The following is a 26,386-nucleotide window of genomic DNA, read 5'->3' as shown; positions in this document are numbered from 1 at the left end:
TTAAACTTAAAAACAGCAACTTGTAAATCAACGCAGAAACCTGAAAATTAGAACAACTATTGTAGTCTCGTAGTTCATGAAGTAAGTTCTAGATTTCCCCTTTTACACTGGGTGAGGTTTATGTTGTTTATGGTCCTTGTATTGTAGCGTGATCTATCAAACGTTATAGGCATTACTTTTTGGTTTTCTTTAATTGTAGATGAAAATGATGTTAGGAATAGTAAGAGTAACACCAATGATCAATTTTGATAACCAAAGACAGACGAGAATAAATCGTTTGGTAGTGTTAAAATCAATTTGAAAGTGATTTTTTTCTCTCAAGAAACTGTTTTGACACAATTATTGTATTGAAAGGCGATTTTTTATAATTGTCATTTGTTATTTGGTTGTATTTTTTTCTTTTCTCATGACGAAAACCGTTTTCAGTGATTGGACTATCATTGGACTGTTTTCAGTTGTTTTAACCAAGTCATTCTTCGAGTTTACTGTTTTCACCTCTAAATGTTCAGTATCAATCTTTTTCCTCTTCAGTCTCCCTATTAAAAGCATTTGAAAGACTGGCCCGTACACTTTATTTATCATTCTTAAATTATTATATCATAATATGAAAATAATATAATAATTATTTTACAAACATCTAAAACAATTTTTTCTCAGATGAGACAATGGTTCACAAACTCTGTGTGTCACATCTGTATCTTTGATGTGATTGGCTTACTTTGAGAACATCAACCCCTGTTTTGCAAATTGATTATCAATTCATGAAAAGTACAAACACAATGTTTTTCGTCATTAGTGGGATATGCCATCTGTTGCTTAATATTTCTTTTTTCTTCTCGTTGTTTGTGCAAAACATCCTTCCTTGTCTAAAAAAAAAGTATTTCACCAGTCTAATGAAAATAGTTTGACGATATCTCCCCCCCCCCTTTATACGCAAATGTTACAAAACAAAAATAGTACTGTAAATGTATGTAAGTATACACAAATAGCATTATAACCATTCACTGGAGTTTATACAATATTAAATTGTTAGAATCAGTTGAATTTGAACGTAAAAACAACTGTTTAATAGCATTTTAACAATAAAATTGAGAATGGAAATGAGGAATGTGTCATATATATATATTTGATTATTTAGGTACTAATTTTTATTATTCCTCATTATTATTTGTGAGGTCGTATCATAACTGTTTTTATAATTACAATTCTGGTTCTCTGATAATTTGAGTCTTGTCTATGTTCGTCTGTTATGGTAGATTGCTTTTTATGTGTGTGTCAAAGGTGTTGGCATCGCATTGGTTGTTGTCGATTTTGTTCTTACATTATTCGTATATTGATACCATGTTCTTTATCACTTTTTGATAAATTTATGATTACTTGCGTCAACAAATATTAAGTTATGAACATGGATCAACACATGTTTTCTTATTTTGTCATAATGTTTTAAAGTAGTTTCATCATTATGAATAAGAATGATGTGGTATGAGTTCCAAACACAAGTCACAATGTATAAAAGGAATAGATTATCTTAGCTGTATTTGGCAAAACTTTTAGGAATTTTTGGTTCTAAATGCGCTTCCACCTCGTACATTATTTGTTTTTTAACATTTTTTTATTCTAGCGTCACTGATGAGTCTTTTGTAGACGAAACAAGCGTCTGGCGTAAACATTTGTTTTTCAATCCTGGTATCTATGTTGAGTTTATGTTAACAATCATAGTATTTATTTACTGGTTTTCGTTTCATGACCTCTCTTAATATTCAATGATCGCAATATTATTTTCAATTATAATTTCAGATATCACTATCAAACTTCTGAGCGTTACTAAAGATACTATCAGTTCTCAACCTTCTTAGTTCTTTAATTTATTTCAACTAATTGTAAAATCAACATTGTGACAGTAGAAAATAGACCCAAAATGTTTGTTAAAATGTTTCTTCTGAATGGCTTAGAAGTTGTTTCTAAACTAGTTTTCATCTTAAGTGTTTTTAACAAAGAAAACAAGCTGTATAACTTGATATTAATCAATTGAGTTTATACTACAAATTAATTCCTTTTAATAAGTTTTCAGCATCATTAGCGTAAATGTGCCGTTACTCTGTCACATCTTGTTGGTCATTTTTTCGATATATTTTTTTACCATTGTCATATTTTGCAGTAACTTTGGTTAGCCATAAAATCTGCTTCAATGCACCTTTTGTCTTAAATGTCCAGTATAAAGTCCGAAATATGGGAGTCTATGTATGTTGAATGTTGTTCTAATATCACTTCAGTGTTCCTTTGTTTTACTCTTATAATCTATATGTTTCCTTTGGTTTTAGTTTGTTACTTACATTTTTTTTCTCTTAGTCGATTTATGACTTTTGAACACCAGTATACTAATGATGCCTTTATATGAATTAGTTTGATCAAACAAATTAAGCAATGTAGTTAAAACCGTGAAAGTTTTCTTTCGATGAAACAGAGATCGAAGTTTCTTTTGACCAAGGAAAAATAACTTATCAGAGTTTTGTCCAAACTGATGTTTAAATGTGGTAAAAATGTAACATTCATTTATTATTATCGTTTGTTTTTCATCAGCAGTAAGTATACTTTTTCGGGTTGGATATTTCATGTATTTCTGATGATTATCAAAAAGTTGAATAACAAAAATACCGTACTGTGAGGAAAATTTTAAACGGAAAGTCTCTAAGTTAATGGCAAAATCAATACCTAAACACATCAAACGATTGGATAACAACTGTCATATCCCTGACTTGGTACAGGTATTTCTTTATGTAGAAAACCTGGTTTTATATCTACTTAAACCTCTCATTGAGTATGCTTCAAACTCAATTAATGTAAGAAACTGACAGTTCCCACTGAGGCACTGGGCAATTGCTCCTGTTAGTGTACTGCATTGACAAGATAGTATTCATTATGAATTCAATAAATTATTATTGTTAGAATTTTATCAATTAGTGGTAATTGTATTTGTTGATGAATTAAAAAATCGTTTACAAAAAAATATAAGTCTAACCACCGTATGCAAAATTGGACTAATGACGATTTTTATTGTTTTAAGGGTTCAATTCATTATCATAATGATTCCCGCTCTGTCTCGTTATATAAGATATATCTCTAGACTATCTTAGAGTATTTACCGGAATGTTATAACATAAGCAACACGACGGGTGACACATGTGGAGCAGGATATGCTTACCCTTCCGGAGCACGTGAGATCACGCCTAGTTTTTGTTGGGGTTCTTGTTGCTTAGTCTTTAGATTTTTGTGTTGTGTCTTTTGAACTATTATTTGTCTGTTTGTCTTTTTATTTTTAGCCATGCCGTTGTCGTAAATTAAGCAATTGTATATCGTCTTGACACTGGGTAAATCATTGTGCTTTCAACGTCGAGTTTTATCTTAAATTGATGAAACACATCAAAATCGATTTAAATATTATAAAGTTACGTTTTAAAGGTTTCTGCTAATCACACGAATTTGTCATATTGTCTGTGTGTAAAGAAGTCGAACGGTGTGAATATCACGCTTTGTATTTTTGAAATTTATTGTTATGATATTGTCTCCGTACGTTGGTGTTTTCTCCTTTTTCATTGTTGTCATTGTTAGATGATTTTTATATACATGTATTAAAAAAAAGTACATATATCTTACTGCACACGTACCAATTTAGAACTTAGTTTCCAGCAAATGTCTTTTTCTTATGTCGTTTTCAAGATATGTGTTGAATAAGACGAAGAAAAAATATTTTAAACCGAATCTTGATTAATGCATGCAATTGAGTTTTTCATAGCCTATGTAACTTTCATGAACATATATTTTTTTTTTATCTTGAAATGAAATTTAGGTAAACTTGACAAGAAATAAGTCCACAACCACCTTAGTAAAATACACAAATTGTAATATATCATATACTATTATAGCCATATCTGTACAGGGAAGTTTTAACTAGCTCTTACTGTATAGTTTTGTTGTTGCAATTCACCCCAATTTGTATCTAGTGTTAAATTATGTATTTATATGACAGAACTTTCTTTGTATTCCTATTTTATACACATAAGTCGTATACCTTAAACGACAAAGTTATTTTTCATTTACCTGTATATTTAAATAAAACCTTTTTTTTCAAAAGTGATTATTTTCGAAGGGTTAAATATTTCGCGGTGGGGTCTTGATATGGCTTTGTTTGGACTTGTTTGTTTGCTTTTTGGCCTTGAATGTTTGTCCCTATTATTTTATTAACTGTGCATTTGCATTCAGATATCGCAGATAAAATTTATTCGTTCATAGTGTGTTAATTTACGTTTTTTGATTGAGTTAAGCCTTCCAATTGATATTTATCGTGTGTTTTTCTATGTTGTGATGTTATGCTATTGTTTCAGACAAAGGGAGAAAGTTTGGTACCATTAAAACGTTTAATCCCGCTGAAAATGTTTGCACCTGTCCTAAGTCAGGAATCTGATGTACAGTAGTTGTCGTTTGTTTATGTAATTTATACGTGTTTCTCGTTTCTCGTTTTTTATATAGATTAGACCGTTGGTTTTCCCGATCATGGTTTTACACTAGTAATTTTGGGGCCCTTTATAGCTTGTTGTTCGGTGTGAGCCAAGGCTCCGTGTTGAAGGCCGTACATTGACCTATAATGGATTACTTTTATAAATTGTTATTTGGATGGAGAGTTGTCTCATCGGCACTCACACCACATCTTCCTATATCTATATATGAATAGAAACACTGTGTACCATCAACACCTGAGTGGTTAAAAACTGAAGTCAGGTGAGGTAACATTTTTTCCTATTTTCATTATATTCTACATTTCCCTGACAAGTTAAGTTTTATGATAGTGATTCCTACTAATGTAGCCTCTATTTAGGGCTAGATTATGACCCTTTATTGGCCTTTTCTCTTCAACTATCTTTTAAAGATTCCGTAGAGTAAAGATGTATCATATTTAAACTTTAATATGACTGTATTTAGAAAGAAAAACTACTGTTTACATGTAAAAGTTCAGCTATTAGACCAGGAATTTCAAATGCTGAAGTTGAAATCATCTGTTCGTAAATTTTACGGACGCCATCATGAGTTTCACAGATGATATCGGATATGTTCCTTACGTCTTAACTACAATCGTCTCCCTTTCATGAAAATGACCTACCGAATTAGACTATTTATAGGATTTGTTATAACATGTGCAACACGACGGGTGCCACATGTGGAGCAGGATCTGCTTAACCTTCCGGATCACATGAGATCATCCCTAGTTTTTGGCGGGGTTCATGTTGCTAATTCTTTAGTTTTCTAAGTTGTGTCATGTGTTTGTCTGTTTGTCTGTTTCATTTTTAGCCATGGCGATTTATAAATTTGACTGTCCCTCTGGTATCTTTCGTCCCTCTTTCAGGTAAATGAAGCAAATAAATTGTACGTCGAAAGGGAAGAATTGTTTACCGTACAGGGAATAGAATAGGTACTTTTGCAATCATTGTTTAATAACCTCAGGGATAATCTATATCCCTTGGTTATACTAAACAGTATGATAGAGGGTTTTATTGAATTCTTATCAAAACCTGTAACAATATATACTCCTACATATTTGATTTTAAGCAGTACTTATATTTCTGTTAAAATCAGTATCGCGTGACTTGATGTACAGATATGTTAAAATACATAAAATCAATGCCGATTTAATATATAACATCAGGTGTCTTATATGTTACAAGTAAAACACAATCATCCATTAGTAGCTTCCAGTCCAAAAGTCATATTGGGCGAGAAAAAAAATCATAACATAATATATTATTATGTAGTGTTTGTGTTTAGATATGAATATATCAATGAAACGTAAAACATAAAACGATCAGAAGGTAAAATGCATATTGCATGTATTATGTAAAATATTTTAATGCATTACATGTTTATTACTAAAATAGTTCGGTTGCCAGAAATTCTAAGCTACATACGTTGTCAACAAATTTTAAACTTGTGAAGAACAATATATGATTATTATAAGTTACAGATCGAACAAGAAGGATTTTTCGGGATACCAGACGGGTGAGCATATCCGCGACCGATTGTTTTTGTTTTTTCTATAAAACCATACTTAAACTCTAGAGCTCGTCTCACATTAACGGTCTCAGTATAAAACACTTCAACAGTCACATCCATATTTGCAACTACAGTAAGAGCACCATTACATTGTACTCTCAAACACAAATAAGGATTATAAAAAACGTCCAATTCTTTCAAATACTGTCGACAAAATTCGTTATCCATTGAAAACTTTGGGACTACAATAACAGTCACATGGTGTCGTTTATCGTGACAGTAAAAATCTGCAAAATATAAATTACACTCAGGGTTGAACATTTCTAAACATTGGATATATAATCGAATTGGCCCAAAATAAGAATAGGGATCTGGAATATTCGTCATAGCATCAGTATATGTACTGAAAAATAAACCGGATAACCTTCCGTTTACTACAGAACCCTGTTCCCCACCATTGCTTTTCAAATATGGTCGCATTTCTCCATCCAGTTGTTTCATTATCATATCAAAATACTCCTTTGATTTATTCCTATAGAAGTATTGAATAGGTCGCATGTTCGGAGTTACTTTCCTTGTCCCAAATGCTATTGCGAGATCGTACAATCGGTATGTATCCACCAATGATAAAACTGAAAATAGATAATTGATCTTATTAAATTCCTGAAATAAAAATTTTGCTTTGTAGAACATAATGTTATCTTTTTATAATTTTAATAAAGGTTAATCAAATGGGTGTTTTTGGAGGTTGGTGAAATTTAATAATTCGTTGACTTGTATCTGAATATTGAAAAAAATGATACACGTAAAATTTGTTTTTCCAGTGATGTAATCAACTTCAATACTGAACTCCGAGAAAAATTCAAAACGGAAAGTCCTTTATCAAATGGCAAACTGAAATGATAAAACACATCAAACGAAAAGACAACAACTGTCATATATAGAATGTATATAAAAAGGTGCGATATTATTCTTTTAACTTCTTCATAATTTAATTTTCGATATTCAGATGAAGTTTTATGATTTATGAATGCATTAAAAAACCTATAATATATTACCTTAATTTACATAGAAAACATCTAATGACAAATGTAAATTTGATATTTTGAACAAATTGCAGACGCAAAGGTTTTCAATAGCCTGGTATCAACCCGCTGTTGGTGGTATACCGTTAAGTCGTCTGAATTTTTTTTTTATTTTTGAATTTCTGTTGCTCTTGGTTTAACTCACTTTACTAAAACAAAATTTGTTTAATGTACCTACAGTACATCAAATTAATGTTAGAATCTTGTGATAATAACATATTGCAATAAATACATCCCCCATAAAAAACAAAATCACTATCCTAGTTCAGTATTGCTATATACATCTTTTGTTTTCATTATGATATTACTTATTTGGAAAACATTAATAGTTGAAAACAAAAGCTGTATTAGAAATTTGTATTTGTGTTTTATAGTAAATATGTTTTTTTCTTTTTTATTATTCATTGTCGTCTGATATTATTAGTTACATAGTGTGCTACTGACCTTTTACGGTATATATGGTGTAAATTCCATATGGGGTGAGAGCGAAGCTCAAATCCCCATATGGAATTTACTGACCCCACATATACCGTATAACGTCACTAGCACACGATGTAACAAATTTATCTTACCGACTATCTTAACGTGTAAAATTTAAACTAGTGACCTATCAAAATGAGCAAGTTTTCAATACAGTTAGCAAAACATGATTAAGAAACTACTTCCTTTGATCCTACAAAACAGATGCCAACAATGACAACTTGTTAGATTTAAATGTGTTTTATGAATTTATTTCACTTTTATCATCACTCTCTTCGTACGTTGAAACCTTAAAGATTTTTTCTCAGTACTGTTTTGTTTTTCTAAAGAGACGAAACACCACTACTAACCGTGTATGAAATAAACCCCGCCTCCTTATTACCTTAAATGGAATATAAAGTGACGCAACTCCACTACTAACCGTGTATGAAATAATCCCCGCCTCCCAACTAACCTAATATTAAATATACACGGTTTCCACGAGGACGCTTTTAACCTTCATATTCCTAGAAATGTATAGGAGGTAAGATAAAGTATTATAATGGAATTCAAAACGGGTTTCGTTGCAGTTAATGTGTGTTTCAGTACTGAAACAATGCATTTTTGTACCTTTGTACATGACTTAGAAGAGGCGTATAATGTGATTACTGCACCGTTTATTCATCTATTTTTATAATCAAATAACCCAAATGCTTATGTTTTATGTGATCAAGTCTAGACTCAACAGATTCCTATTCTATAAAAAGGGATTATTGAAATGTATAACTACATTGGTTTATGTTGTGTCCTTGCTTGTTTGTATTTAGTTTATATAATGAAATATTTCTTACACGTTTTAAAACTTATGACATGGCTATACGATATTGTAGTGGTTATCCAAATGCTTCCTTCTAACCGCTGTTTCCGACATGCACATACCACCATGCATGAAACTGATGATGCAGATGGCAACTCAAAAGGAAACGTATTGTTAAAAATCCGACCATTGACAATAAAACATCGCAGCTGATTGTTTGCTCTAACAAAGACAATAAAATCCATTTCCTTTTCAAACATAACATTTACATCTAGTCTGTAAAGCGACGGAGGTTGGCGATGAACTATTACTGGCAGCATATCCTACAAAAAGAAAAGCTTTGATTTCAGTCTTAAATCAAGTTAGCTAAGTAATGATGAAAGTGAACCAGATCGGAAATAATGCATCGTTGTGAAAAGTTACTGCTTTCCTACATGTATTCATTGTAGACAATAATGTTAACTTAGCGTTTTGTTTTATTATTCCTCTTATTCTCTAAACACTTCCATATTTTAATTTTAATTCTGTTAAACTGATGAACTCAATACTAGTATGTGTTTTGTTTTTTGGTATTATTTGATGGTATAGTTCTGTCAACTAAATTTTATTTGTGTCCTCAATGCTCTTCAACTTTATATTTGTTTGGCTTTTGAGCTGAGCGTCACTAATGAGTTTATGTAAACAAAACGCAAATTAAAAGCCTGGTAACTTTGATATATATTAAAAAATAACTGACTTTGTATATTTATTATACCCTGTGGTTATGGCAAAAAGTCTAAATTCTAAAACACTGTCATGAAAAAAGTGCAACAAACTTTTATATTAGTGGCAACATTACTTTACCGATTTTAAATCTCTTCACCGTTAATACTATATTTCTACATTTTCATTGCGTTTGGGATTCAATAGTAAACAATGAGCTTTGATTTATTAAAGAGAAAAAAAGTACTGAGATACATTAAATGTATACATATATCAATCTAATAACATCCTTAACTATTCTATATGATGTAATGTAATTTTGTGTAAAAAGTGCAATGTTTCTTGTTAATTTTACCTGTGTTTCTGTTGATAAAAAAGGGAAGGTATGTGTTTCTTCTTCGTGTAGTCCCAAAATAACAGTCTTTTGAATATCCACTGGACCTTTATAATTCAATGAAAGAAATAACTACTTTTTTTTAAATTAAAATAAGGATGTACCAATAACGTGATTGTTGAAAGCAATATCATATTTATTTTAATGCATATTGAGGAACGTCGTGAGGATCATAAAAGTGCATTTCATTGTATAATGTGTGTGAAAATGCATCTTAATAGATACACTGACATATTTTACTTTAACTAATAACTGACTTAAACACCCTGCAATTCAGGAGGATAAAAATGTATACATACACACAACTTCTATAGTTCCACTACATAATACCCTGTCATATTGTTCTGTACTCGAAACGATAGTCTTTAGTCCGTACACATACACAATGAAACTATTCTTTTGAATAAAATATTTATTCAATGTAATAGACAGTTCTTCGTGATGAGAGTTCATGAACACATTCGTTGAAGATGAATCGGATTTATCCACCAATACCATTAATAGGACATCAACGGGATAACAGATTGGACTACTTATTTGTAATTCAATTTCATGATAACTCATGTCTGTAAGCTTTATATACCAACACCATGGTGCAGCCTGGAAAGAAGTTTTATGTGTAAATATAAAAATGTTGATTTGTCTTAAATTTCAGCTGGACTGTCATTCAATATCAGTTACTATAAAAATGGATAAGAAAGTAAACACCTAAATGGAATCTAAATAAAATGTATTTCTTTAACAGTATAGAATTATCATTGAATATGTGTTTCAGGTATGTTTTGGTCATATTGTTGTATGTTTTTCCACAACTTTTCTCTATAATAGTGTCTCTTTTGTGGAATAATATGTGACTTTTGTTATTTGTCACGCGCTCCAGTAATGTTTTTGGTGAACGTTAATATCCAGATCTAAGCTGGTTCTAGTAAGAGATATTATAGTATTTTATCAATGAAAAGTAAATATAACAAAAAACACAGAACTCCGAGAAAAAAGATTTACAGTTAAACAGTAGTAAAGTTCAAACAAAATAAAGCCAACTTGACCAACATTTTCAAAAAGAGTTAAGTTTTTGCTTTTCAATTATCTTATATGCAGTTGCAGACCGTTTAAAATTTAATTTGTTAATGCACTAGACTGTATTAAAAACAAAGATATATCTTCATGATAATTTAAACCACATATGATCCCTGGTACGTTTTATTGTTGAAATGTGTGGTTATTCTCGTCAAATATCCTTTGTAAGAAGATATGTCACACAATCATATGAAATCTTTGTCTATACTAAATACATTCATATAAAAAAAAATATTAGGCGAGTATATACAAAAAAATAAAATCCCAAAAATACTGAACTCCGAGAAAAATTCAAAACGGAAAGTCTCTGATCAAATGTCAAAAACCAAAAGCTCAAACCCATCAAACGAATGGATAAAAACTGTTATATTCCTGACTTGGTACAGGCATTATTTTATGTAGAAAATGGTGGAATAAACTTTTTTTTTATAGTTATCATTTGAGATACCTCAGCAATATATCGATAAATGACTCTTCTGAGTAAAATTTGCGATTTGTACAATTAGGAATAATATGATATATATTTTATTTACCACCTCGAAAGAAAAAAAAAAGATAACGCCAATATAGATAACATGTTCTACTTACAAAGTGACTAGAATCTACCTTTACTGAAGCCATTTTGAAAACAAAATCCCAGCTTTATTCATAATACTACCTGGAATCATATCATGGTGTTAATATTGAACAAGATATCTGATAACTTCCTTGACCTTATTTACGTATTTTAAACGTAAGCCTCCTTTTAAATAATTGAATCGTTTATACTATCAAAACGTTCATACTCATGAATCAAGTTCACATAATACGCCTATTCTAATGATCAATGTTGCGAAGAATTGTAATATACTATACTGACTGACTTTAGGAACGCAACACTAGATTATACTTTTTGATTCCTATTTTCAAATATGAGATTTTTGTTGAACAAACTTATGAGCAGAAATTTCATCCAATACTTCATTGTTTAAAAAAGAAATTGTAGTTCGAAGTAAAATTGATTACGTCGTTTTAATTAGTGTCCAAATCATGTGGTGGACACTGAAACCCTGGTTTTCGCCTTACCAATGGATGTGTCACCGTCTAAAGCAATGTCAGCCTGATTGTCAGAAAAGTCATTTAATTCTGTTCGCACGTTTTGGGTTTTGGTGTGCACATTCTGATTTTGCCTTTGTTCCACCCATAACAGTGTGATTTGGAAATTATACGGGTGAAACTTAAGGGCTTTAAATGTTTTTATACAGTCGATTCTTTGGCAGTTCAGTTTATGGTAATTATCTATGGCATAACTCTGTGTGCAATGGCATTCAGAAATTTGATTAGCAGTTGATGTTGCATCCGAAACATGTCGCACAAATGACGTTGTGTAATCAAAGTTTTTGACGTTTCATTGTCACTACATGTTGATCTGGTCATTGATGGTCATAAAAAAATCCCGTCTGCCTGTATCGTTGTCGGAAGGACAGTTAGACGAGTTTCTGACGTCAAATGTTTGGTAGCAGCATATTCACGTTTTCCTGTTTGCAATATTCTTATGGGCTGATTCGGGTTTTTTATTCCTCAGTCTTGGTTACATGGAGAAGTATCATGTTTTAAATGATTTAAGTGTGACCATGGATCACGAAGAAAAAAAAATTTCTTATGGGTTCCAAATTTTGTACAAAAAAATTCGTGCGACTTCAATAATCCGGTTTGTTTAATAACCACAGGTAAGACAGATGTTGATTTTTTCTAAAGAGAAAAAAGTATGGTAAGTATGTAAGAGAATCAACCATGATTTGTTAAAAAAATAAAACAAAATGAGTGTTGCGTTTTTAAAGTAATTCAGTTATGGTATATAAATAAAATTCAAGAATATATGGCAAAATAAGCTAGCCTCGGTTACATTTCAACTAAAACACAATAGCCCTAAAAAGGGTATTAATATATAAAGATCATAAGACAATGATAAAAAACAACAACACTATACAGCGAAAAGTTATGTTAACGTGCCACCATTTCTGGAAGTAGAATCCCGGTCTTCCTCTTCGTGGTTATTCATACGAATTCACACTTTAAACCAAAATGTACAATGCAATTAAGGCGAAGTGTACGTAATTAAACTACACAATGGATTTTTTTGAAATTTTACATTTAGATTCTACTTGTAAAAATAAATCGGAAAATAAAATAAAAAAAGGGGGTAACCGTTTTCGTTTTTGTTATACGAGCTGTTGAAGTTAACAGTATCATACACCAAAATTACAAAGGATATATAGGGAAAATCGTGAAATTCGACAAGAATTGTTACATTTCCAAGATTTTCTATTATATTAGACAATCGATTTTTTTTTAAATTTATGAGACGATTCTAAAATGTCCGAGGAATCGATTGGTACAAAGAAAGTCCTTAGCAACCGTGCTACTTTTCAAGCTATACCCTGTTAAAGTTGAATTTTGCGTGTAAAAAAACAAAAAACAACGACAACGTTATTGACGTCGCTGCACCAGTTACGACGCTTCATATAGTTCTATACTTGTATGAAATATATACAATTTTGTTGGAGTTCATGTTGCTCGGTCTTTAGTTCTTTATGTTACGTTTTGTGTATTATTGTATTGTATTTGTCTATTATATTCGGGTGCATGCGGAGATCGCCAAGCTATAAAACGGTTGACATTTTCTTCATTATGAACTAGAACTATTTTCGACCTTGGTGCCTTATTTTTTGTTAAAATCTAAACACTGCGACGTGTTTTCAAAATCTTTGTTCCCATAAAACTTCATTTCATCAAGGTCTCTTCTCAGAATATCAGCCATCTGTCTGGCACAGGATAACAAATCAATATTTAAGTAAATTTAAGTTGTGTGGTAATTCTTAGTACATTTGGGTAAATTAATCTTATCTTTGTGCCGCATAAGCATCTCTATAATTCAACACATCCCTGAGCCACGACATTATATATTTTATGCATTGCATGATCTTCTTTTTATCACAACCCAGACCGGCTAGTAACCGTTGTATAACTTTACACGTCTGAAGACGAATATTTACGTGAAACATTTTTCTATGATTTTTATTTCTGGAAATCAATCTGAAATCTACAACAGTCCTTTCCCGAAAGTCGGCCTGGACCTTTACTTTTATGTGCATTCGGGATTTACACAAATTGTAACCCGAATAATTCAGTCGTATTATTCAGCTGATGTACGAATGCTGCATTTCTCATGTAGGAGAAAATCGGACAAGGAAAGGGCTTGAATTATTCGAGTTACTCAAATTGAAACTCGGGAATATATTTCTAACTGTTCGGAATTCGCGGAAACAAATGATTGTTTTTCGCATTACGGTATTGAATCAATATGAGTCAGAGATACCAATTATTTCTTTTAACAAATTCGAATACCAGTCAGTTTATAGGACCTGAGTTTGAAACAGGGGCGGCAATCCATTCATTTTATCTAATCAATTGGAAGGGGGTCAACATTGATAGTCAAAAAGCCTTGAAATATTCGATAAAAACGTTGAATGTAAATTATATGAACTCTTGGTATCGTCTGATATCTTATATAAATATAAATCATGTCCTTAAATTTTCAATTGCACAAAATACGAACATTTCAACGTCTTTTTAATTAAACAATTTTAAAAATTCACACGTCTTTCATTAATTATTTGTAACCTATTTTAAAACTTTACGTTGAGTAAGTGTGTTTTTCGTTCAAGACTACGGCTTTTTAAATCGATATTGTTGGGTCAATTCAGGTTTATTTTAATTAATTTGATATCAATAGAAGAAAAAATGTTACATGTTTATTTGTTTATTTGTTTATAATTTTGTTGTGAGGCGTTTTTTCTTTCTGATGATATCATAAACACGAAATGCCTTCTCCTACGCGTCTAAAACCAAAAAAAGAAAACAGTGTTTTTAAGTCAGACTGCACACTGAACAACGTACAGAATGCTGTGATTTCTAGTTGGAGTTATTTAGATAATTTCTATGAGGTTTAAGACAGCACAGGCGTGCTTGTTGGATTCATTATAGACCGCAGAAAGTAGTTTCTTTTTCGTGTGTCCTTTCTTGGAGTAAGGGAGATAACTTGCGTAACTAACGACGAACGTTTTTAATCCCGTATTCCGCTAGAGGCGTGCAATTACGTACACTTCGCCTTAAGTTGACGGATCAATATAAAACAAGGATAATGTGTTCTCGAACTGTCCCAGTTATGAGAGTAAAGAAAAACGGAATAACATCTCTAATATATAGTGTACCTATACACCTCTTCTTTATAAACGTCACTCATCACACCATTTCTACGTTTTACACTGAAGTTAATGTTAAGATCACAAACATAACAAAATTGGTATCAATGTCAATTTGATCAGCCGGAGCAAAATGACAAAAAATCAGATGAATTTGACAACTGTAACAAAGTAGAAATACACGAGTTTATCTCAGTAAGTTAAACTGTCCTTAATAGTTATCCCACTCGGACTTGGTGTGTCAGTGTAAAATCACTCCGATGGCCGGAGGCCAGAGGGTGATTAAACACTGACACACCAAGTTCGAGTGGGATAACTATTTTACATCCCAGCTGTTTTAGACGAAAACCATTTACAATTAATAAAAGCTAGTTAAGAACGCCACATTACCATTACAATATGCAATTAAGTTGACGGATCAATATAAAATAAGGATAATGTGTTCTCGAACTGTCCCAGTTATGAGAGTAAAGAAAAACGGAATCACATGAACTCTATTATCAAAGGTCATAATTTGATAAGAAAATCCTTAGCTTTTCGAAAAATTCATAGTTTTGAAAACAGGAAATATAAATATGACCATATAATTGATATTCATATCAACACCGAAGTGCTGACTACTGGGCTGGTGATACCCTCTGAGACGAAACGTCCACGAGTAGTGGCATCGACCCAGTGGCGTAAATAGTTATCAAAGGTACCATGATTATAATTTAATACGCCAAACTATTTTACAGTCTTTTAAACAGAAAACGAACCATTGGCATATAAATGTCTACCTATTGAAGTATTGCCTACGTCAAATTAAACCCTATTGAAATATTTTATATTTCTAAAAAAAGTTACCTATACAAGTTGCACCTCTCTGTAAGACCCCTCTTTAAAAACCCATCCACAAGTCACAATTGCATCGTCCCTTAGTCCTAGATATGATTTATCAACGTATTTTAAATACATTCATGACAAATGGGACAGGTAAAAAAGGATATGCTTAACCTTATAGAGCGCCTGGGATCACATCCACATTATGGTAGGGTTTGTGTATACCAGTCAATAGTATTCCAAGTTACACTGTTTTGATTGTTTGTCTTTTCGTCCACTTTTTAAATTGCCATGGCGTTGTCACTTTATATCTTAGTTTTTTTTCTTCATTAGAAACTTCCACTTCTTTTTTAATACATTGATATATGAACAATAGAAAGTTTCAGGAAAACATTAACGAAACAAAAGTCCCATTAGCCACGAAAATTCTATAAGTATACAATCTTCAACAATGAGAAATAAAACAAGTTGTTGAATCTTAACACTATTTTGGTAAATAGGGTAAAACAATGCGTAGATACAAAACTTACCTTCTCCATGAGTTTATTACGTATCGTCTGACTGCTTATCTCAGAATCAACATTAAGCTTTTTCTTTATATTTAATCCCATTCATGCTTCACTCTAGCAATCTATAGTTACTGATAGTTTTCAGAAAATCAAGTTATGTTACAGTAACCTTTTATCACGTTAGTCATTAGATAACAGTCTACTTAACTTTTAAGTTGTCACAAAACTTGTTTTTGTTCCATCATATGACATATAAAATACTAAATAGTTTACTCTAATTATAGATAACCTAAGTTTTTTTTTTTTAAAACCTTTCGGAATTTTAGGTCTTCAATGCTCTTCAACTACATACGTTTTTTTTTAGTTTTTTTTTACTTGTTTTATTCGGGTGTCAATGATAAATCTTTTGTGTAGACAAAACGTGCGTCTGAAGTAAATAATTGCACGTCTGGTATCCATGATGCGTTTGTAATGTTAACAATATAATGACGTTTTGTTTAGGGTTGTGCTCATTACACATAAAGTTCTCCAATAAAGTTATGATGAAGAAATATTAAACTCGACACTATATAAGTTTGCCAGATACTATTCCAAATGATCGACCGATACTATTAGGGACTCAATGGACAAGCTGCATGTTTAAGATGTCTAAGATCTTTAGATACCGGAATAATTGTCTGACTATTAGTTAAAAAGATTGTGAAAGATAAACTCAGTATGAATTAGCTAATATCAGGAACATATTAAAAATCTTGCAACGGACACATTTAAGCTTTTAAACTATGGAAACACAAATACTTGATGTCAAATGACGGTGGTTAAATCCAACTACTGTCCAGCACATTTTCTACATTGCACCAAATGTAATGATATAAAAGTTGTCTATTTATAGTACTATAAAATTATGAAAAACGCAAGATTTTAATCACTTAAAAATAATTATATCATAGATACTGGGATTAACATATTCTACGCAAAATGCCCGTTTCGTCTACAAAAGACTCATCAGGAAGGCTTTTTTTTTAAACACAGTTTGGTATATACAAGGTATTCAGAAATGCAATACCGACTTCATGAAGGCGTTTGTCTCGTCCTTTGTTTAGTCATGTAAGTGAGCGGTTTAACTAGTATACAACCGGGTTTAATCGATCATTTTCTAAATAAAAAAATTGATTGTACCATGTCGGGAGTATGACAGTTGTGATCCATTGTTTGATGCGTGAGAGGTTTTTTTTTTTTAGATCTGCAGTTTGATTAGGGACTTTTCGTTTTGACTTTTCCTCGGAGTTTGGTACTTTTGTGATATCACTTTTTTTTATCATGGAAATACATAAATTGTAATACTTTTATTTTAAACTTTATATTTTATTATGTTTTTTAGACACAACTATTTTGCAGTTTAGCTGGTGTATGGTTCATTAATTTATCTCGTTCATCTGACTAACAAATGCAAATATTTAAATTATATAGTTTGTATTGATTAACAATGAAATGAGATATTTCAGGAATCAACGGTTATGCAATATCCAAAAAAAAAATTAAAAAAAAATCGACTTCTCTTTTAAATATCTAATATTTTAAAGAGAAGTCGATTTAAAAAAAAAATCATTGATAAAATATGTTGTTGATACATCTTAAAAGTCAGTTTAAATAATCATTTCAACATGTTCAATGTCATGCTAAAGACTTGACAATTGTATGGGTTTTTTTAATTGGTTGACACTATTGAATTTTACGCTTAACAAGTGATTATGATATCATGCAAAAGACAACAAATCAACAATAGGATTTTGTATAAATTGGTTGTCACGAATACATTTAACGACTCACACGTGTTTACGGTGTTATCCGATACTATTTATAATTGATATTGTTTGATTAAAGAAGTTTAAAAAGACCTGTTCGAAATTAATCTGGTTTTAGTAAATTATGAAAATGTCTACCACGATGAAACCGGTAAGTGATTTTTATTTTACTTATTTCACTTTTACCGCTGTGTAGGCCACACTTTACCACTATAAAACCCATTGATAAGCTCTTATCTTCGCATCAGTGATTTAAAAGTTACTAAGGGTTGGTCGTCATTTAACACACCTAACTCCTAAAAGGAAGATGACAAAGATAATGATATATTGGACCACGATGCCGACAGTTTACAGTAAAAGAGATCGCACGGTGTCAACTGTATTTTTTTGGGGTGTATTATTGATACACAATGTAATTAATGGACTTTCGATTAGTTTGGTTGTTACACACATTGACGTACATATGGGTCGGTTGAGACAAAACTTTACGACAAAACAGATCATACCAGCTTCTAAATTGTGATCTTACCATATCTATGTTGCAAAATCAACGCCTGAATACGGAGTATATGTCTCCACATTAATATGATATTCAAGAATTTGTTTTTCTATCATGAGTTGTTCGAAGGAAGGTTGCTGCTAACAAAAAAGCTATTAAATCAAGACTTTCAGACGTGAAGTTGACATCATTCCTTCGGTAATCTTTGTTAGTTGAACGTTATGATATAGTTGTTTCGTATATGATAGCGGATCAAATTGTCGTTTCTACAAACCCTCCCCTCTTCCCAGATGATCAACCGAATTAAACTTGCTTCAGATTTGAATTTGCATTGTATTAACACAAAAGGTGCCAGATTTGGAGCAGCAGGATCTGCTTACCATTCCTGGTAACCTGAGATCACCCCCATTATTTGACTGGGTTCGTGCTACTTAGTATTTTTTTTCTCTATGGTGTGTTTTGTATACTTTTATTTTTGTTTGTCTTTTTTCTTTTGTTTAGCCGTAGCGATAATGGTTTATTTTTAAAAAAATAGGATGAATGTCCATTTGATATACCTTTTTGTTTACTAATTGAAAGAGTTTTTATGCAATTTTTATATTTTAAACATGTAGCTCGAAATTTTGCCGTAAATAGGAATATTCTTCTTTTGTAGACCACCAAGGATTTCTCTTGCATCATTACACAAGGCGACAATTTCACTTTGACTATTCATGTTTTTCATTCAAGTGATCTTACTTTTGATATTATTTTCTTACATATATCTGACTTTTCTGAAAAATCATCTACAAATATATTTGCAAAATATTCACAGTCAAAACTGAAAATACCAGTTAAAGATTTGTTTAGACAAACGGAGTACAAGATTGAACTATATGGATTAAGAAATATTGTTGTTAACAGACATGAATACGATACTGTTGTATGCTACGGCGAAAGTATAGTAAAAGGTAATGTAAAATTATAGTAACATCTATAAAGGTTGATGCAGGCAAATACGTCACTTTATTTCAGTTATTAAAAGAAAATAATTTACATAAAATCACACATACCCAATGAAATAATAAGTACGACTACACATTCATCAGAAATTATGAAGATAAATCATTTATAATAGTATATTGATAAATAAAAGAGAGGCGAACGATACCACAGGTTTATGCAAACTTAGAATCTGGCAACGCCTTTTCAACGAATGATGACCAAAACCGATGGTGTTTTCAGCTGTTTAAAAAGGGTCAGAAGATCCTTTTCCACATGTGATAATAATTTTTTATATTATTATTTCAGAAAAAATTGATCGAAATCAAAATTGCAAGTTTTCAAATTAAAAAGTATATGATTACTACAATATTGTTACAATGTTGACTGTTGTTCTCCTGTTTTTAACATTGTATGTCTGTTTGTTTGTGAACACATTGTTGTCAATATTATTTTATATGTAACTTTCATAAAGTGAGGTTTGGTTAGCTGTTAAACCAAGTTTTCTACATATGGAAATGCATGCACCAAGTCAGGAATATAACAGTTGTATTTCATTCGTATAATGTATTTGGGCTTTTGACATTTTGTTTCAAATTTCTGTTTTAAGAGTTATTTGGTTTACTTTTTATGCACAGTAACTGAAAGGAGGGATGGCGTGTATTAAAATGGAACAATTTATTATTTAAAACCAATTTTCTCATTCAGTGTTTGCAAATGAAAACCAAATAGATGTCACTGTTTTCTTGAATGCCGACGGAGATGTAAATCTGCTTGGTGATTTAGGTTATCAGGTAATTATATATTTCGTTTCTTTATGAAAGTTGAAACATTATGTTTAAGTTGCATCTCCTCTCAAGAAGTTCTACGCTTAGTTTCTGAGCCTTTTTCCTCTTTCTTTCTTAACTCAAAGTACTGAATCCGATGGCTTTCAAAAACGGTTATATCTATAATGTTACGTCGGAATACATTTCATACGGCAAGATAATTTAAATTGCAGAAAACATGATCTCAAATACATTTGAACATTAATTTAGAAAAAATGAATAAACGATTATTTTTTTTTCTAACTGTACATACACAAATTGAAATAAGTCAGAAAGCAATTCAGTTGTAACTCTGATTTTGAGTTTAGGAAATAGCACCGTAAACAAACAAAAAGATATTCCTCATAAAACTATAACGGAGTTTATACTCATACTCTCAATAACGCAAATGTCTACCATTGCATTGTACTGTTGTGTGAGCTAAAGTCTTAAACATAATTAATTGAATTTCCCAAACTTAGTCATTACATCACTAAAGCTAATATTTAAATGAAATTCTACAAAGGGGTCCCTATTAATGATACATTTCACAGACAATGAAACAACTTGTTGAAAAAAAAAAAAACAATCAAGATACTTTTGAGTCTTGAGAACATTACAATATTCTAAGTTTGTAAGCAAAACTTAGCCATTCAAGTATATAAAACATATTCAACTTTTTTTAAAATGAAGAATCATATGAATTTAACAAATTTCAATTACTATTCTTTAAATGATTTAGGGGACATTGCCTGCTGTGATTCACCGACATCTTCCAAATAGATATGTCTTAGAAACGGAGTGTGTGTACATCGAACCAGTAGAGTTCCTAGTCTTTGTTAAACATAGCAACGAAGTATATGTTTTCAACTTATACAAAAGAAACCTCGAATATGAACTCCCGATCGATCTGCCATCAGCAACCACAGTTAAATGTAGAGTATTAGCAACATGCAGGAAATCAATTGAAGAGGGAAAGTATGTTACATCAAAAACCACTGCACCCAGTAAAATAATTGACTTCAAAACATGTAAGCATGTCAACTAGTTAAGATATAAGTTCGAGAGAATATGTATATTAACTAACTCAAAATTTAGACAACAGAAGTTAACCGATGATTTAATCTCATAGATTGATGAAGTAGACACAAAACTCAAACCTTAGGTAATTACAGGAAGGAATTCTAAAGAAAAAAAACCCAGTTGCATCTGAGGTTAAATGTAAGTGTCTCGTGCTATGCATGTATCATTCACCATGCGAATCCACACGCAGTTAACTGTCCAACTAAGTCCAATATTTAAGTGATGTATCAAATTACATTGGCAAAGAAAACATTCTGTGTTAAATAGTTTTTATGTTGAAAATAACTGAAACACTTTTCATTTTTCAAAAGCCTTTTTTCTCTCTTCTAAAATCATTTTTTTCACTATTACTGTTAAAGTGAATACCACAAAACGTGATTTAAAGATCAATTAAGGGTAAGCCACATATACTTGCTGTATAAAATATAGCATATAACATATATGAATAAGATGATAATCATATATATACAATAAACAATTGAAGATGTAGTATGAGTGCCAATTACACTCTACATACAAGTCACAATTTGCAAAAGTTACTCATTTTAGGTCAAAGTACGGTCTTCAAATGAGCCTTGGCTAGCACCGAACAATAAGTTATAAAGGGCCCCACAAAATGACTAGTTTTAAAACGTTCAAACTTGAAAAACAACAGTCTAATTTATATATAAAAAAAAACGAGAAACGAGAAACATTTATAGACTACATCAACAAACGACTTTTACTGAACATAATGTTCCTGACTTAGGACAGATGTCAACAGTTATATAATTTTCTATATCTGTCATATTAAAACCTCTATCAGTAGTTTCTTGCTTGATATCGCTCGTTTTATTTTTTTTCTTGTTTATCATCCCATTTTAAATTGTATATAAGGATTTTAAATTCAATTTTTCTTACAAACATATGGAATTATTTTGTCTCATAAATGTCTGTCGAAAAAAGACTATCAAAACTATTCACCTTTAACCCTGCGATCAATTCCAGTTTTTCATCATAAAACATACATTTGAGATCGCATTACATGCCCACATTAATTGTCTACCATTCCAGATTCCATTCCACGATTAAGTATTAAAGCAAGGAGCAATACGAAATCGCAAATAATATATCCAGATACATACGGCAAGTAAAATAATTAACTAAGGTATTCAACTGACCAACCTACTGGTGATGGTGAAGCATAACATTGGAATATAAATGATTTCATGTGCTCTTCACTAGAACCACACGAGGATATTTTTAATAGTTAAAAATATACATCCGTTTGTGAATTCTAAGACAAAGCATATCAAATACATAATAAAGTTTTAGGGCATACCGTATTTTCATTTCTATGTGTAACCCATCGTCGTAAATACGATCCCGTCCACCTTTTCCCCGAATGTGAGCTACCAAATTACATTTATCATCGGGCTAAACTTACATGTCTTGAGACCACTCAATTTTAAAATTTGGTTTACGGTGCTCAGTCTTAAGTTTTCTATGTTGTGTTTTGTTCATTCTTCTTCTTGTTTGACATGGCGTTATCGGTTTAAATTCGACTGATGAGTTTTTATGTTCATGTGGTATCTTTCGCCTCTCTGAATTATTCTTTAACTCGTCTTTTTACATTATACAAACTTAACTTACTCTTTGTTTGTTTCAGTTTTGACAAAAGGAGATGTCTATACACTGTACCACTTGGCGTTATCCTTTGGACAACAAATTGAAAATTCAGGTTTACACCCGATTCGTTATTTGTATAGAAATAAAACAGAAGAATATTATACAATAATAAGACTTCATACTAATGGAGAAATGCGACCATATCTGAAGAATAATGGGGCTGAGCAGGGTTCCGTCTTAAACGGTAGAGTTAAAGGCCTATTTTTCAGTACCTTAGTTGACAAAACTACGAACAGACCACATTCATTTTCACATTACGGACCTGTGCGTTTGTACGTGGAAGCTCAGTTTATGTGTAACACCCATTGCAATCTTTACTTCGCAGATTTTTATTGTCATAACGTAAGGCATCATCTGACAGTGGTATTAATGCCTAAATCATCTCCTTGTAATGTGCTATGCCAGAAATACCTTCTTCAGTTAGACATATACAATAATCCATATCTTCGTTTATTTCGCTTTCCTAATGGATCGTCTTGTGTTCTAGCAAACATGGATATAATTGTAGAAGTATTTTACACAGAAACTGTAAAGGTTTCGACATTTTGGAATCTGGTCGTGGCTACATGGAAAGAACACCAACAAAGGGTCGTGGTTTTGCTCCATCTTCTGGCATTCCAAAGAAATCAACGTGCGAAATATGCAATCTAAACCGAATTTCTCCTAGTAAAAAGGAAAAGAGACAAAATATGTCAACAATAGCTCATGATTAAACTAAAACAACCATTTTTGAAATAATACCAATACAAAATTTCAAGTATTATATATAAATAATTCGTCAAAAATGATTTTACCCCCTGTATAAAATTGCTTCAGTTTATAAGGAAAGATATATTTAAACTTATGTGTTTTTTTTCTCCATTTAATAGATTATCACTCTTACGAATCATTATTTAATATTGAATTAAGATATCAAATGAGAAGGTTCGATGTTTAGGATAGTTTCTACATCCTGAATAGAATTAATAGCGTACTTTCTATACATTTAACGCGCTATGTAGTAAATACACTATTCTTATTATGTATTAATTTTGGTAAATATGAAACAAAATGAAATTCTCATACTAGTGTAGTGATGTGGGTAAATTTTATTTCCTGAAAAACAAATTGATCAAAGATACCAGACTTATAAGTGTATACTTAATACGCACGGATCGTATACTCAAGACTCACCGGTGACCAGGCCTGGGGTAATGGTAATTTGTACTTGTAATGCATTGTAATATTACATTTTTTTTCTATGTAATGCAAAGTCATTTGTAATACACATTTTTACTTAATAATTACTTAAGTTAAAAATCAATGTAATGTCTCCATTACTGTACATTACTTTTCATTACAAATCTGTAAAATACAAGAAATTGAAGAATTTTGTAAAAATAATATAAACAAAAACTAAAAAAGGTATTGAATACAATTATTGTCACAGTTAATTACTGTAAAAATAAATTGCATCAAACTTTAAAACACATATTAATGTAAGAAATATGAAATTGTGAAAATCATTTCTGATATTTGTATAAAAAGTTATTGGTAATATTTTGTTGTTTGGTGATCTATAAAAAATCTTCTACAAAAAATTAAACAAAACTATATAGATGAATGGAAAAAATATGAAAATGAAACTTTCATAAATTTATACACACCTTACATGTATTTCAATGAAAGATTGAATATGTCGATCAACATTTTTGCACCAAACTGGGGTTTGGGTCCTGTCTGTGTTGTTATTTCACCTGATTAATATCAAAATGTTTTTATTGCAATCAAATCTTCTCAACTTATGTTTGTCCTCACAGAGCCCTCAGGCATTTAACAAGATAATCCTTTAATGACACATTTATTATATCCCTTTGAAATCCCTTAATGCTGTCCTATTGATTAAGTGATCAATGATAGAAACAAAACTGTATGATAATTTATTTATTGTTCACCTCCGAAGAAACTTAAAAGTGACTTTTTCAGTTCCATGCCTCCTACTACTCCATCAAAGAGTAGACACAGGTTTGGTGCAGTACATGATTTACTCGTCTGAGCCATGTAAAGAAATGTCAATCAATCCACTGGAATACTTGAAGTCAAATTCAGTGCACCTTTCTTTTGCTAATACAGCTATCAAGTATATAGCCATTTCCTCCACATCAGCTCCTGTTGAAAGGCTTTTTGGTATTGCCGGAAAGGTTTACAGACCTATCTGATCACTGTTCTCTTAATAACAGTATGTTTGAAACACTTATGATAATAAAGTGCAATGGACATGTTAATTAACCAGTATTTGAAGTCTATGTCACTTACACTGTATATATATATGTACATATACCCTGGTAATAATTTCTTTTAAAAATCTGTTTTTGAAATGTTTTTAGTTTTTATATTGAAAAAGTAATGTGTAATGTAATGCATTACACGGGCAATTGTAATGTAATACATTACATGTGAGAAAAAATGTAATTGTAATTGTAATGGAAGAATCACAAAGTAGTTGTAATGTAATGCATTACATTGCAATGCAATGGTCCCAGGCCTGCCAATGACCCTCGAATCGAAACACTGCCAATGACCCTCGAATCGAAACATTCATATTAAGATGGTACACCACTCTAGTTCAGAACTTAGGAATTTCAGTTGAAGCATTATTCTGAACAATAGTTTATGATAGTGAATACCACTATTAAGAAAAAAATAAATGTTATTAATTATTTCATTATTTATGTTGTGATGCGCAATTTAATATTTCTGTTAAATCAATCTCATTAAAATATTGATATCTGATTTCGTTTTACTACATATGACTCAAATATAGTATATCAATATTTTAATAAGATTGCTGTTAAATGACTTCAACACTTTGATTGCAATATCAGAATCTTTGAAAATGCTATAGACACTTTTTTATTTGTAAAGGACTTTTTTCTCATGATGCTTCTTGTGATTCATAATATAATGTTTGTGTCTAGTGAACTTTTTGTTATTGTACCAAAGTTAGATATACTGTTTTGCTGTTATAGATATCTGCTTATCGTCCAGTTGCAAATATTTAGTATCAAAGTGTTTATGGAGCAGTGGCGGATCCAGGGGGGGGGGGTGGGGGGGTTCCGGGGGTGCGCACCCCCCTTTATTTTTGCCGATCAATGCATTTGTATCGGGACATATGTTTTGCACCCCCCCTTTGCCCTGGGTTCCCTGGGTTAGCACCCCCCTTTCGAAAATTCCTGCATCCGCCCCTGTGGAGGCGTAATTAGAGAGCGGTCGTTAATAAGACCGAAACATTTTAGACTGCACAATTTCAACGGAATTAAACAATACAGTGTAAAAATTAAATTGACACAGAAGTTAACAACAATGCAATCTTTTTTTTTTTCCATAACTTACTAAACAAGTAGATTAATACGA

General features: G+C 31.4%; 2 protein-coding genes across 4 annotated transcripts; one reads left to right on the top strand and one right to left on the bottom strand.

Annotated features, from left to right (window-relative positions):
• Window positions 1-5,883: 5,883 nt before the first annotated feature.
• On the bottom strand, window positions 5,884-16,306 carry LOC143047958 (uncharacterized). 3 transcript variants are annotated; one of them, XM_076221333.1, is made up of 6 exons: window positions 16,173-16,294; window positions 11,165-11,234; window positions 9,799-10,099; window positions 9,461-9,546; window positions 8,438-8,726; window positions 5,884-6,674 (listed from the first exon to the last, which is right to left on the bottom strand). In XM_076221333.1, exons 2-6 carry the CDS (start codon window positions 11,195-11,197, stop codon window positions 6,001-6,003), a joined length of 1,383 nt encoding a protein of 460 aa, XP_076077448.1. In that variant the 5' UTR covers window positions 11,198-11,234; window positions 16,173-16,294; the 3' UTR covers window positions 5,884-6,000. The 3 variants fall into 3 exon arrangements, with proteins under 3 accessions (XP_076077448.1, XP_076077447.1, XP_076077449.1); XM_076221332.1 differs by lacking the exon at window positions 11,165-11,234 and having other exon boundaries at window positions 16,173-16,306; XM_076221334.1 differs by lacking the exon at window positions 16,173-16,294 and having other exon boundaries at window positions 11,165-12,304.
• A 1,670-nt stretch (window positions 16,307-17,976) lies between these two features.
• LOC143047956 (uncharacterized) lies at window positions 17,977-24,532 on the top strand. Its single transcript, XM_076221330.1, has 5 exons — window positions 17,977-18,107; window positions 19,111-19,405; window positions 20,145-20,230; window positions 20,985-21,273; window positions 22,974-24,532. Exons 1-5 carry the CDS (start codon window positions 18,081-18,083, stop codon window positions 23,642-23,644), a joined length of 1,368 nt encoding a protein of 455 aa, XP_076077445.1. The 5' UTR covers window positions 17,977-18,080; the 3' UTR covers window positions 23,645-24,532.
• The last annotated feature ends 1,854 nt before the right edge of the window (window positions 24,533-26,386 follow it).

This window comes from Mytilus galloprovincialis, chromosome 10 (genome assembly GCF_965363235.1).
Source record: "Mytilus galloprovincialis chromosome 10, xbMytGall1.hap1.1, whole genome shotgun sequence".
Classification (NCBI taxonomy): Eukaryota; Metazoa; Mollusca; class Bivalvia; order Mytilida; family Mytilidae; genus Mytilus; species Mytilus galloprovincialis.
Note: the sequence above shows the minus strand (reverse complement) of the source record. Positions and strands in the feature narration are given on the sequence as shown.

Coding starts and splice junctions, on each gene's coding strand:
- LOC143047958 (XM_076221332.1), bottom strand. CDS start 16,253: ATGGGATTAAATATAAAGAAAAAGCTTAATGTTGATTCTGAGATAAGC. Junction 10,100..16,172: donor GTAATAAACTCATGGAGAAG/GTAAGTTTTGTA, acceptor ACTTCTTTCCAG/GCTGCACCATGGTGTTGGTA. Junction 8,727..9,460: donor TTTTATCAACAGAAACACAG/GTAAAATTAACA, acceptor TTCTTTTTGTAG/GATATGCTGCCAGTAATAGT.
- LOC143047956 (XM_076221330.1), top strand. CDS start 18,081: ATGAAAATGTCTACCACGATGAAACCG. Junction 20,231..20,984: donor TTGGTGATTTAGGTTATCAG/GTAATTATATAT, acceptor TAAATGATTTAG/GGGACATTGCCTGCTGTGAT. Junction 21,274..22,973: donor AATAATTGACTTCAAAACAT/GTAAGCATGTCA, acceptor TGTTTGTTTCAG/TTTTGACAAAAGGAGATGTC.